General features: G+C 37.0%; 1 protein-coding gene across 10 annotated transcripts in view; it reads right to left on the minus strand.

Annotated features, from left to right (window-relative positions):
- The window catches only part of ATP11B (ATPase phospholipid transporting 11B (putative)), a 70,273-nt gene that overhangs the window by 30,038 nt on the left and 26,323 nt on the right, over nt 1-13,912 (minus strand). For all 10 annotated transcript variants that reach the window (XM_075418259.1, XM_075418258.1, XM_075418264.1 and 7 more), the window contains exons 9-21: nt 12,379-12,443; nt 11,730-11,811; nt 10,308-10,458; nt 7,426-7,623; nt 6,984-7,142; nt 6,528-6,700; nt 6,066-6,134; nt 5,037-5,110; nt 4,847-4,950; nt 4,522-4,703; nt 3,594-3,797; nt 3,174-3,327; nt 89-191 (exon numbers count right to left, since the gene is read on the minus strand). In XM_075418259.1, coding sequence (XP_075274374.1) covers nt 89-191; nt 3,174-3,327; nt 3,594-3,797; nt 4,522-4,703; nt 4,847-4,950; nt 5,037-5,110; nt 6,066-6,134; nt 6,528-6,700; nt 6,984-7,142; nt 7,426-7,623; nt 10,308-10,458; nt 11,730-11,811; nt 12,379-12,443 — 1,718 coding nt within the window. The remainder of the gene's footprint in view (nt 1-88; nt 192-3,173; nt 3,328-3,593; nt 3,798-4,521; nt 4,704-4,846; nt 4,951-5,036; nt 5,111-6,065; nt 6,135-6,527; nt 6,701-6,983; nt 7,143-7,425; nt 7,624-10,307; nt 10,459-11,729; nt 11,812-12,378; nt 12,444-13,912) is intronic.

Raw genomic sequence — 13,912 nt, forward strand, 5'->3', positions numbered from 1 at the left:
ATCTGTTTATAAACACTATTCATTATCTAATCCTCTGTTAAATTTGCATTTAATTTGCCTTTATCTCTTCTGACAAAAGAAAATTTACCTATGCCAACATGTGCTTCTTGTATCATGCTCACATCATTAGCACCATCACCGATCGCTAATGTTATGGGTTTCTCTGGAGATGTTTTTAACAGTCGCACTACCTAGCAAAAAAAAGCAGAAATTTTTCAGATTAGACAGTCTATCTACAAACCATGCCACTAATTCCCAAGTATCGTAGTTACCTACCTGTAAATATAACTAATATGTTTTACGAATATGCATGATTGGGTAAAACCATCTTTGGCTTATCACATGTGCAAATTCATTGCTCCTTCAGAAAAGTTGCTTGCTTTGGGGCACAAGCCTTATTTAAACATCATGCCAGCCTTGAGTTCGTTTTGCTGTTCTTATTTAGATTTTCTTTTACAACTCTATATTTGGTGCTGTATTATACAAAACAGTCAAGCTGGAACTGAAAATTTACTTAGGGAGTAATCCAGATTTAATGCCCTCTGCTAGACATGCCCAGACTCTTCACATTTTCAATTAATAAACTAATCAGTTTACAACAGGAATCTGAAAAAACAACGTACTAGCTCAGAGATCAATATGTGCTATTGTTAAGAAAAATAGTTTCTTTTAAAGCAAATTCATTATCACCAACAGACATTCTCAGTTGGAAAAGTAAGAAAGAAGATATGACAGAAAAAATAAAAAAATTGCTTACGTACAAGGCTCTACAATTCTCCAAAGAGCAGCAGTGATATTCTGCTCTTTGCAGAAAGGTAAGAGATCTTTAATGTGTGTGTCAACAGTATTCCAAATAGAGAGGAGAGAGTTACATGAAGTTTTTAGTTAAGGAGAATGAGTAATTCATTAGAGAGCTCTAGCTAAAGGTGGAGGCTTTACTAATTCAGTCATAAAGAGGCTGCAGAGGTAAAGGTGTGAATGCGGATCCAGAAGGCTTTCTGAAAACAAAAAGTATTTATCTATGAAAAAATACTGCATTTTCCCCCCTGAAATTCTAGAAAACCTGAAGTGGAAATATCAACAGAGCAACACCTGCATGAGGTAAGCAGACACTAACAACTCTATTCAAACAACTGAGTTCTAGCTGGCATGTCAGTGCATTGATGTATAGGAGCGGTAGCTCACTTCACACGAGGAACACAACAGTGATTAAACACAGTCCACCGATCAGAGAAAGCCACCAGGTTGTGGGAATACATTCTCTTATTGTAGGTATTAATATTCAAGTTTGAAGGTTCCCATTCCTAAGTGGTAATTATTTCAAGTACATTTAGCACTAAATCTTGGTCAGCAGCCTTGAAGAGGCAAAGAGGCTGCAGTATGTCACCCAGATCGGTCCTCATGGGACATGGAAGACAGCGGTCATTTAGACAGACAAACATCTATGCAAAAAGGTCAAGACAAATCCTCTGGCAAATTTTACCAACAGCAATAAGCAGCAGCTCTGAATGACTGACATGAAAGATGTTTTAAAAAGTTTCCAAGCCATAAAATATACAAAAGCAAGTAGTGAGACCACTAGCCATATATTAACAAGCATTAAAATCAAAGAAAAAGATGCGGGAAGTATTAAGCTGAGTTCCAGTTTAAACTCGGAATAAATCTCACAAAAAGTGAGGAAAACCAAACACAAGGCTAGAATAAATTGGCATACACTTCCTAACCCATCCTTCCCTCCCATGCTGTATGGCATTTGTCTCAGTAATTTATATACTACAGCATTTAAAAGTCACTGCCATCCAAATTAGGTTTTACTGCAGTTCATGACAAAGCACAGGAAATAATGGAGATTATCTGCTGGACAGGATAAGAATTAAGGAAAGCATTATTGGCCGCTATCTGCTAAATCTGGCAGTACAAACCACATTATAAATCAAGTTAAATGACAAAATATAAACAAGGACAGAACACAGGGAAATGACTATGCCTTAAAGAGAGGGGAGAGCAAAAATTGCAGCTAGAAGAGTGTACATAAAGTGCACCCATCCAACAAATTGTTTTTCTTTCTCATAGTAGTCACAAACAACATTTTACTGAAACTAATATTATACTAAGTTTTATATACAGCTGAACAGTTTTATAATGAAGTGATTCTGAAGACTGCATTAAAATCTGGCTAAATGTTGGAAGCAGGAAGAGTGACCTCAACGCAGGTCAATCATGCAATAGTAAAACAGCCTACTCTCTTCTGCAAATCCAGTACCTCACAGAAGGGTTTCCTAGTGCATTGAAGTAAAAAGATGTCTTCTTTCCTTTTCTTTTTACAAGGCGTAAAAACAGTGTGGGCAACAGTATCCTTTCAGAGGCTTAGTGTTACTGAAAATACTTGCAAAAAGCCTTTAAAACATACAGGTAAGTTAAAGGGATAATAAATTAAAAAATACTCCAATAGAGATACACAATTGCATATCAGCCAAACAAAAAAAAAAAAAAAAAAGGAAGAGAAGCATAAAATGAAGACAAAAAAATTCAAAAAGGAAGAATAAATGATATAGCTCTTCAGAGCTTAGCTTTCTAGAGTTAAAAAAAAAAAAAATCACAAAATCTGAAGTTGAATTTTATCTGATCTGTATTAGATATATATACTCACTATATGTGAATAAAATTAAGTACACGTGAAGGAAAAATGGGCTTAGAAGACAGAACTAAGGCAAACCTCCCCTGGAGACTAAGCCTCAGCTTCCCTTCTCTTCTACTTCCTCCTCAAACCTGGGTATTTTTTAAATCTTTAGAGAAGCACATTTTTTTTCCTCTACAGCTTCCTAAATTTTCACTTTAGCTTTTTTGGTTTGGAGCAGTGATGGAACAGGCAACGCAAAAGCATGCAGGTGACCAGGACAGCTACTGCCTTAGAGAACACTCCAGAGGCTGACTAAAGACTAGCCTTTTTCAGGCACGGTGACCGTGTTTTGACTCCTTCCTCTATCCAGTTGCCAATTTTCACAAATGCACGTAGAAACTTCTGAGCAAACTACTGCAGATCAACTGAATTTAACAAGGATTCAAGTAATACAAAAGGTCAGGCAAACAAACAAAGCAGTTCCAGAAATCCTTGCCTCCTCAAAGCATGATAAAAATACCTACAAGAAGATCCTGTTTATATTCTCACTTACCTTTGCTTTCTGAAGGGGTGCCATGCGACAGCACAACACTGCAGAACAGTTTTTGCAAACTTCCATGAACAGTTTTTCATGTTCCCTGAGTGCAAGAGAGAGGCTGGTCCCATCCACAACCAGTCCATGCTGGATAACATGGTCTTCCTTTATTCTATTCAGGGACAAAAGTGTTGGCTTTGTAGTGGTATGACAGAGTAATTTAAATTTTATTACGAACTATGCAGTTGCCCATCCAATACACAAAAGATTTAGCCTGTTAGACTGCTTCAAGTCTGTTATTAAATTAATAAATAGATTTCTAAAAAGGCAACTTCACGTGTTTGGCACATACATCAAAAAGATTGTCATAAAATTGGAAAATAAAAAGAAAACCAAGCTAAGATTGTCACTGAGATACTAACATCTTAGATATTTTACCTCTTGGCTAGCTGCCTCAGTTGCTCGGCACATGTGCTGTCTGACTTGTGCTGCACAAGCTCAAGGATGTTCATGGTTCTGTGAAAGTGTCCACATGATAAACTGACACTAACAGCCGTTTCGTGCTTATCTCCAGTGAGTACCCACACTTTGATACCAGCCAACCTGAGTGCTTCTATAGTTTCTTGGACTTTCTCCTGCAGTCTAGAAACAAGAAAAATCTTAAACAACCAATCAAACACCTTACAAAAAAAAGCGCTCACACTGTAACTCCAAGTTACTCCTGTAACCCCACTGTCACAATGATTTAAGACTCCATTTCCAATGTTACAGTATTTTCAGAGAATCATAGTCTGGTAGATTACATTCTGTGACCAGCAATAAAACGAAGGCCTTAATGAAACAAAAACTGAACTTCAAGCCTGCTAAGTGATCAAAACTTTGCAATAAGCACATCTTAATTTAAATTAGGCACCACTGCTGCATCTGAGAAGCTTTGAAACAGTCCTAAACAATTACTGTCTACTGTGGTAAATGAAAAGCTTTTAAGTGCTCCATCTGTACAGTGTACAATACACCCTCTGACTTACAGAATACAGACTACACAAGCAGAATGCCTTGTAAAGTAGCTATGTATAGAAGTTTTCCCAAAGAATTAGCCATTACCATAAATATTTACGGCAATTACTCTGTTTCATATACATTAAATCTCTTCTGATGAAGCACACTGTATGTCATCATTATTAAACCAAAACCAGTTGGTACAACACGTGGTTTGAACGCTCCTCAATCCAAAGAGTGCTAAACATACTAAATAAGCATAGCACAGAATGTTTGGTGGTGGTGGGATGGCACACATGATATTTCAGTTATAAATCCTAAACTCGCTATGTTTTTGAGTGCAGTCAGAAGAACCTCCATTGCATACTTGTCTTCTACTCCTGTAGCCCCAAGTAATTCCAGATCCCTTTCTATGAAGTTGAATGCATCTGCTAATCTTTCTTCCCGTTGTTGTAAGGCAGTCCTGGCCTCGTGAAGGCGTTTGCCAACTTCTTGATACTCCTCAGGTGTGAATCTTCTGTAGGCTACGCACAAAGTTCTTAGTCCTTTCTGTGAGAAAATAAAAAGACTACATTCAGAGTAGACAAGATTCTGATCTAACAAGGTGTCACCTGCAATTTGTTCACCTGAAGTCACAGAATTTGTACTGGAAGAATTCTCTTCCGATCAGCTGGGCAAACATACACACTTACCAAAGCAAATTCATCCACATGTATCCTTGTTTTGTCTATTTCTCCACTCTTACTACGAGGAAGAATGGAAGATTCTGCTCCCTTTGTGAATAAAAGCTTTTCCCCTAAAAAGTAAAATAAAACAGAAATTAAGAATACATACTGTTTACAAAGTTCTCAACTGCAGCTTGTGCAACTTCGGATCACTTACCTGAGGGACTCTCTACAATGACACTCATTCGTCTGCGATTTGGATCAAACTCCAAAACATGAAGCAATTTATACCTGTATTTTGTGTTTTAATAGAAGAGGGAAGGGGAAGAAAACACCTTTAGAAATAAATTTCTAAAGACAATTACTTATAAATATACACTTATCCCACAGAGCTTTCCCCAAACTGCCATTGTGATATGGAAACTCCAAAAGTGATGCTATCACTGTTGAGCAATCACTGTTATCGGTGTTTGTGCAATTGATTGCTTTTCATCACTTCATATACATTTAATTCCATTCTGTAAGAATAATATGTTCTTCTACCAGTAGAAACAGTTTCTTGAACACTAGCTTTACACCTGGAGATTACCATCAGCTCCTGCCTATTCCTTTACCCTTCTATCATTACTTCAGGTGTAACTTTGAAAACTACATTTTATTTCCAACACTTGTAAAAAACCTGCACAGTCAAAAAAGAGCTCATGTTCCCCGATAACTGGACTATTTTCTGTTATGACAACACTAGCTCAGAAAATTAATTTTAGACATTTACATTTGAAGTACTGCCAAATGACACAGATCACATGGATGAAAGGTGTTATGACATACTGCAGATATACAATTATCAATAATGTTTCTACTTATCTGGGGAAAGTTTAAAATACTTAATTAGATTACGCATACATGAGACTGATTCTGGGAACTTCTAGAGCTTAAAGCATAAACTGTAAAACATGAATATGCAATCCAGTTTTCCAACTCAATATTTGAGGAATGGGCAAGGATACAAACTGTTATAATACACACCTACACCGCGTAACTCAGAAAAAATTTTTGCGTCTCGGTTTCAATTGGTAAGGAATAAAATGCAAGCTGTCTTGAAGACATCAAGGGAAAAGCATTAAAAAAAAGCATGCTGTGGAAAGGCAAGGTTTTCTTATGAGCAAAGAGGACTAAGAGGAGAAAATTATACTGATCTTCACTACCGCTCTGTCCTTCAAAAGAAACAAATAATAAAAAATAATACCTTTCTGGTTTTCCAAGACTTTTTACCTCCATACTGTCCCCACTAGTTCCAGTAAATACTACTCCAACCCTGAAAGGAAAAGAAAATATACATTTAATCGCCACTTTAGACATAATGCCTATTGATTGTTGGGGTGCGGGGAAGAAACGAGACTCTTGCTACCCTGTGACTGTTCTTCACGTCTACAGAAAATGGAGAATGCCCACTTTCTACAATACTTTAATAGTAATATACTCTGTCCTCTATAATTTCTCAAGGATTTCCATAAGTATTTTAAATCATCACTTTATAACATGCCTAGGTTTCTGTGTATTTTATTTTTGTATGTTTTCATAGTAAACTGACAGTGCCAGGCCCTGGGTTTTACAACCTGTCTGAGCAATTTTTAAGGTTGTTTTTACCACTATTTGCCCGCCCCAGCAGGCAATTTCATAGTTAGATAGTTTGGGCAGTACAACTCACCGGCTTGCAGCTTCAACTAAAGCTTTCTCATCTGGTGAAGAAGCATAGTACTCCAATGAGGGTGCTATTCCATTGGCATGCCATGGACCATCAGCACCGTCTGTTTGATCTGCATTGATCTGCACTGTATGACAAAGACAAACTGCTTTCAAGAAGAGTTCTTCCTCTTTCATCTATAAGAAAGAAAAAACATCATTTGTAACATTTAGATATCAACCCAGTTTTGAACATACTTACTAAACAATATGTTCTTAATTAAAAATCTGCCAAGCATTCCACATTAAAAAAATCACATCTCAACATGTTCAATAAATAATATTTGTCCAGTAACACTTAATAGCTTCATACTATTCAGAAATTTTGATTTAAAAAAAAATGCTACTGCTAGAAGAATGATTCTCTGAAATAAAACACTTTCTGTCTAGGCTTCTACTGGGGGGAGGAGGGAAGTCTTACCAGACTATGCCTGTTTCCATCTGGAGAATCTTCAGAAAACCCCTCTGGAGTTAGTTTACCATTGACCTCTTGGTACTTTATGCCGTTAATGGAGCACTCCCGAAACTGCATCTCATTTTCAGTTAATGTACCAGTTTTGTCTGTAAACACATACTCCACCTTTTGTAAAATAAAACAAAAAACAGACTTGGTAAACTTGTTAGAAGAAAAAAAAAAAAAACGGAACAAAACCCAACAACCTCAGCTCACACACTCCGCCCTTTTTTTTTGATCATGTAAAAATTTTAATTTCTGCCGTCAGATATTTATACTTTATTTTCAAATTAAGCAGCAATCAAAGCGTAACCAATAAAAAGTCTGCAGTAATGAATTTTAATATTAAAAAATAAGTAGAAAATAGAAGGTAAAAGAAAAAAAAAACCAAACTTATTTTTTCCTCTACCTGTCCCAATTCCTCATTGAGGTCTGAAGTATTCACTTGCGCTCTCTGTTTTGTTTCTTCATGATAGAGGTCAAGATCCCAGCCAATAAAAAAAGATCCAAGAAATTTCTGCATCTCAACAGTCACATAAAGTGAAATAGGTATGATAAAATTGTAAAGTACCAGAAAAGCAAGAAAATCTGAAATAAATCTCAGAATCTACAAGAGAAAAAAAGAAAATGTGAAAATTACTGTAGTGATCAGGTGAAACATGGTAACTTAGTTATGTTTCAGTATGTATGAAAAATCAAAAATCAACAAGAGCTGGAGGACATCACGTCCCATGTACACATGAGAAAGACAACACACAGTGACAATGCAGGCATTTCCAGGTTGCCCCAGTAATGTGCTTTCAGACTGATGCAAAAAGACTGCCTTAAGTTATGACTGGATGTTTCAGTTCTAAAGTTCATTAATTTTTGCCCTTTCTACTGAACCTGCCAGGGTGGCTGCCAATTAATATTAACTGTTGTGGTGATTCTGTTTTCAAACAGGTCTCTTGAAAGAGTTGCGACTGAAAAATCTAACATGTTCCCCATTCCATTAAACAGCACCATTCACAGGCTTTTCTAAGGAACCGGAAACGGTGAAGGCAAACAACGGATATTCCATGCTGTCAGAGGAATCTGCAAGAATTCTGTATTGGTCTAGGATGGCAGAGTGACAAGAGGGCTCCTGCCTGTTGGCATACCCCAGTGACATGGGTGATCCAGACTGCATGACAAGCAAGTGTCTGTGTGGATTTCAGTGGCACTGTCTTCTTTTATGCCTCTTCAAAGCATTGTGTTCAACACAGATTTCAGGCAAACATCTATATAATAGGATTGAAATTTCTCTTTATTAGGTTGATAATTTTAACCAACTCGGAAACCCAACATTACAGTTTCTTTGAAGTCTGTTTTTCATTTGTAGAACAAACTCAGTATCTAAACTGTACTTTGGGAAGGTTCTTACCAACACTTGAATATTGAGCAAGGGAGATTAGAGATAAAAACTGGAACATCTCTTTCAGCTCCACCAGATATTGCTGTAGAAAAACATTTTGAAGAATGGGAGCATAAAGTAGTCAACAGTTTGCAAAACTAAATAATGTCTGTTCTTCCTAATTAGGGAGTGTTGCTATAATTAATTAATAAAAGTCAGCATCAAGGATTAAGAAGTCTGACAAAAATTCAGGAAGTTCTGTGCCTTCAGAGATTTTCCAAACAAAACCAGAAAAGATAGATAAAGACTGAGAGCAGTAATTCATGTAAAAGAAGATATAGGGAGAAAAAGTGACAATTATGAAGGCCAGTGAGTTTCTTCAAGCTCTGTCTATTAAATAGCAGTCTGCACAACACAGGACAGATGAACAGAGAACACACTCCAAGTAAGGCAGTCAGCATACTGCGAGATGCAAAGCAGACTGTGGAAGTAAACAAGGGAGAGAGAAAACCAAAGACGTGACAGGAGGAACTGACACTGCAGAAACACAGATGGCTCTGCATGCTCCTGAAGGCAAAGGTAAAGGTATGGAAAGACAGAGTAAATACTTAACCCAATTCTATCTGGAACTGAAAAGGCTCCACAGGTTAGTTTAACTTACACAGCAATTACTTCAGATTAAGAGGAGCCAAGAATTTACTTGACTGACCACTTCAAACAGTTAAAGTGTGTTAAGTGGGTGCAGGTACTAAAAATAAGTCTCTAAATCATTTGAAAACTTTAAATTCATTTAGCACTTTTCTTCAATAGTGACTTTTAGATAACATTATTTTAGAATACATTAAAAAGTTTTTGATAACCATAGTGATAATATGAATAATTTTAAATGAAAAACGGCATTGAAATAAAGATATTTTTTCCAGTTAAACCACAAAAACACTTTATGTAACAAACCTCTGAGAAAGTTGCATGCTCTACTGAAATGCCAGTTAACTCTTAACTCTCCCTGAATCAAAGACTAATTACTTCTCTTTCCTTCCTGAACCACTATGTACTAACTGCAAGTTTCACTCTACCTACGAAGCAAAACAGAACTCTCCTGACTTGGGATTCGGACCTTTCTGCACACATGGCACCTAGTGAGCACATTCAATTCTCAACTCTCTGGGAGATCGGGGGGGCATGGTGTGGTGTGTGTGCTAAACATCTGACACCACGTCACATGTGGAAACTGGATTTCCAAATCTTCTGTGCTTTGAAAACCCCCTCTTACAATCAGCTCCAAACAGCTCCTGAACTCCTTTGGAAGAAGACAGACTCATCAAGAAAGCAAAAGTTAAACAGAACACAGAAAAATACAGAATGATTAAAAAAAGACACTTCTCAGAACTGCAGAATTAAGTAACACTTCAAAGTATCCCTCTAATCTCTACAGAAAAGTGAGAAGGCAATCTGGAGCTTGAGCAAAATTACAGCCTTACAACATTGTCTGAACAATCTCAACATCACAGAATGTCCACAATGCCTGAACTGTGAAATCCCTGCAATGGAACGTGCACAAGAATGGCGGCCCTCCTCCTCTTTTCATTTAAGGAATGACAAACTACACCCAAAAGAACAATAACTATAATAAGAACACAGAAATATGCCCTACCAAACCCCAAAATTTTCAGAAAGCTTAGTCTTTTTATAAAGGAGCATAAAGTCCAATCAGTAACAGAGGTATGATATTTCTACACAAGGGTGAGGCTACATAGGACTCACTCTCTCTAAAACACCAAGACAACAGCACACAGACTTGCAAGTGGATCATTTGGTAGTTACACCTAAACCCACAAACAGGGACATAACAAATATCCCATTCAGTATATGGTGGTCGGGGGTTTCCACTGATACATAACTGGGTAGAACTACATTACCTTACTGCTGTTTCTTTCATGCTCTGTTTTTTCATTGTACCAAGGCTCATCCCATTTCTCTTCAGCTTGCCACGCATACTTTAAAATAGTACTCAGAATGGCTTCAAAGAGGAGAATTATTAGATAAATTATCAAAAAGGAATTCATGGACCTACAAAGGCAAAAAAAAAAAAGCAACTTTGGTTTATTTTACTTAATCTGATGACACAATGTGGTTCCATGAAATGATCAAAAACTTACTGGACAGTTTTTTTTTTTTTATATGCTTCCCGTGTTTGACACAGATATAAAACTTTCTATACGACAAGTAACAGCAGTGAAATGAAATCCCACATCTGACTAAGATATTCTCTGCATATAGCGATACAAAGACTAGATTAAGGTGCAAGAACACCCCAACAGCTGACTTGTGTCACACCTGTTGTCCAAGATTGTGAGGGCTGACTTATCCTTCCCTGCTTCCCTGAGTATCTAGCAAGGCTGTGAAGGCAGTAAAAACCACCACTGCGTAAATCCAAGGCTGCACCTTTTTCTTCAGTTAGAAGAGCACTACCACATGCATTCGTTTATTTAACCCAGGCCACGCTATACCAGAATAAAGTCAAACTTGGCTCTACGTTCTGTAATGCTAGCCAGACCATCTTTCCACCCCTTGCTTTGATGACTGAACTTTTCCTGTGCACTCTACAGTTCTATTTGTATCTGGCTGTACAAGAATAATCAATCTTATGTTTGCAAAAGAATGGCAGGAGGCTATCTCAGATTTTTAGTAACTGGAATAAACGCAACATACCAGAATTCCTTTCCCTTTTAAAATAATTCATGAGGTTCAACATATAAATCTCTATTATAGTAACACCTATCCCATAACTACAAGCAAAGATTTTTAAAACTGAGCCTGTGACTTGTGCTAGAAGTCAGATTCATTGCAAAACATACCTGGATAGGCTACATGCTTTAGACTACGTGAAAGAAAGCTATCTTCCATTGTATCAAATACTAGGATTCTGGACAAAGATTTGTAAGCAATTAAGACTTCATTTCAACCCATCCTCTGTAAAGGCATGACGCAGTTTTACAGTAAAGGATGCGTAAGAACAGCAGTGGCTGGGATCTCCGAGCATCTGGTTCAAGCAGCATTTCATCTATCATTAAATGATCTCCACACCTCAGAAAAGTAAACCTCCTAAACCAACTTTTTCTGCTTCGATATTTCAACTTTGTACACTACTGAAAGAATCAATAAAGAATGAAATACCAAGAAATAGATCTTATCTTTATCGCTTCATACTGAAGGCAAAGCAATTACACTCTCTTTCCCTGCCTACGACCCAACGACGAGACCATCAGGGTTTTAAAGTTACCAAGCCAAAACTAAGTTAAAACTCTACAAATAAGAAAGGTATTAGAAAATAAACATACTTTTCTACTGCTGACCGTTTCTGAGATTTACTCTTGTAATTTAATGCCATCTTTGTCTCCATACCTGTATACACAGCAACACCTGGGAAGGAAGGGGAGGGGGAAAAATTTATACTTTATTTTCTGCATATATACAATCTGCAGTCTTTTTCATTTTAAGAGACATAGGATAAAATGAAGATGTGCTATTACTTCTGTTTACTTCAGTACAATGGAGAGACAGTATTTTGTAAGTATCTGCAATATTCTGTTATAGTAAAACAGTACTACTAAAGTAATTTTAACACCTACTAAACCACTGTTCATTATTATGACTGTACTGCTCTTCAACATGTATTTATGGAAATCAGAGTGGTAAATCTCAGGAGAAAGTCTTGAACAATGAGTAACAGTAACAACAGCCATTTATCCACTGAAGTTGAGTTATTCCTTTACCAAACCACTTCAAATATTTTCACAGAGCAGAGCTGGAACTTTACATCCTTAGAGATTCTTCAGCATAATATCATTACTTTCATCTATAATCATATGCCCTCAGGTAACAGTCAGAAAATCATTACAATTTCTTCAGTGCAAGCAGAATCAAAGCATAGCTCATTAACATGTTTTAAAAAGAGAATACGCATTAAATATTTAGGTGTCTACAAACCAAATATTTCTTTGGTGTTTTTTAATCTCGCTCCACGAAGCAAGAGACTTTCAGGTCCAAGAGGTCTAAAAAGAAATAGACATATCAGCAGCATTTAAAAATTCAGTTTCTGTATTCCGTAAGACTAACGAAATCCAGTTTCCTATGCACAGTTGTCCTATATCTCCTATGAATTCCCACCACAACTCCTCCAACTCCACCCTCATTTTGGTCCATCTTCAATTCTCTTCCCCTTTTACCACACCTCACCACACATCTCCACAGAGCTCTCCGTCTCCTTTTGTGCCTCCTTTGGTCACTGCCATTACTCTCCCACCACTGTTCAGTATCACATAATTGGTGACTGAGCTAAATATACCAAAAGGCTGGTTCAGAGAGACCTGCAAGTTACTTCAGAAGCCAGCAGGCAAAAAAACTTGTCAAACTCACAGTGCAACATGAGCACTATTTTAGGTTTGGCTATTTTACCTGCCTTACTTCCACCCCTTTGTCAAACTGAAATGATCTAGCAAGTTCAAAAGCTATTCATACCAGTGAAACAAACAACTAGATGGACACACCATCACAACAGTGCAAGTTCTGCTTCCTAACACAAGACTAAAATTTCATAAATGTTTTTTCCTCACATCTATCACACCAAAATAATACATTCTTTTCATTGCTTAACTGTAAGCAGTGCTGTGAAAATAAAGTACAGTTAGAATTAAGGTTCATATATGGTTAGAGTCGTATGTTCTACTCCAGCAGCTGTACCATCTTTAGAAACAGCCAGTATGGTTGGTTTGAAATGAAAAAAATAATAAAAAAAAGGTGCATTCACTATTTTTCCCAGTGTTTCAAATGAAAGCAGAAACTGAAAACTGCAGCGGCCAGGCTGACATACCAGGTATAAGCAAAAGAATTAAAGATCATACACTAAGTGCTACAGCATACAAGCCCTTGGGTTTGTCTTACTTTTCCATTAGCTGTGCCACAGGCAGTCCATGATCACTATTATACAAACAAAGCTCTTACACTTGAAGTTCCTTTGAAAGCATAACCTGGAGTTACCCAACACCCCCCCCCCCCAAATCCATACGCCACCTCCCACAGTTAAGCATTTAACTTAACTTTACTGCAAATGTGACAGTTACCTTCACATATAATGCGTGCACCAACTAGATGCACGGATTATGATAGGTTGTTTAAATTACACATACGTATGTTGAAGTTTGAGTGTAGCCTAAAATAAACTAAAAATTGAAGTAGAAGGGACTAAATGCTCATGCATTTAATCTTTTTTCCTACGAAATCTGATGTATATTTCTGGATTGAAGTGTTTTTTTGCAGTTTGTAAAACCAGTCTGATAAACCCAGAATAAAAAACCTGAATCAGTGCAACATACACTAGACAAGTTTATCTTTGACAGTCAGAAGATACAGCTCCACCCGCAGTCAGAACTTGCAATTATTTTTCAAACTCCTTTTAAACTGGTTCTGTTATATGTTGTCAAGTAAATTATTTTGATAGGTTATCCCAAAGCTGAAACCGTCA

Source organism: Opisthocomus hoazin, chromosome 4 (genome assembly GCF_030867145.1).
Source record: "Opisthocomus hoazin isolate bOpiHoa1 chromosome 4, bOpiHoa1.hap1, whole genome shotgun sequence".
NCBI lineage: Eukaryota > Metazoa > Chordata > Aves > Opisthocomiformes > Opisthocomidae > Opisthocomus > Opisthocomus hoazin.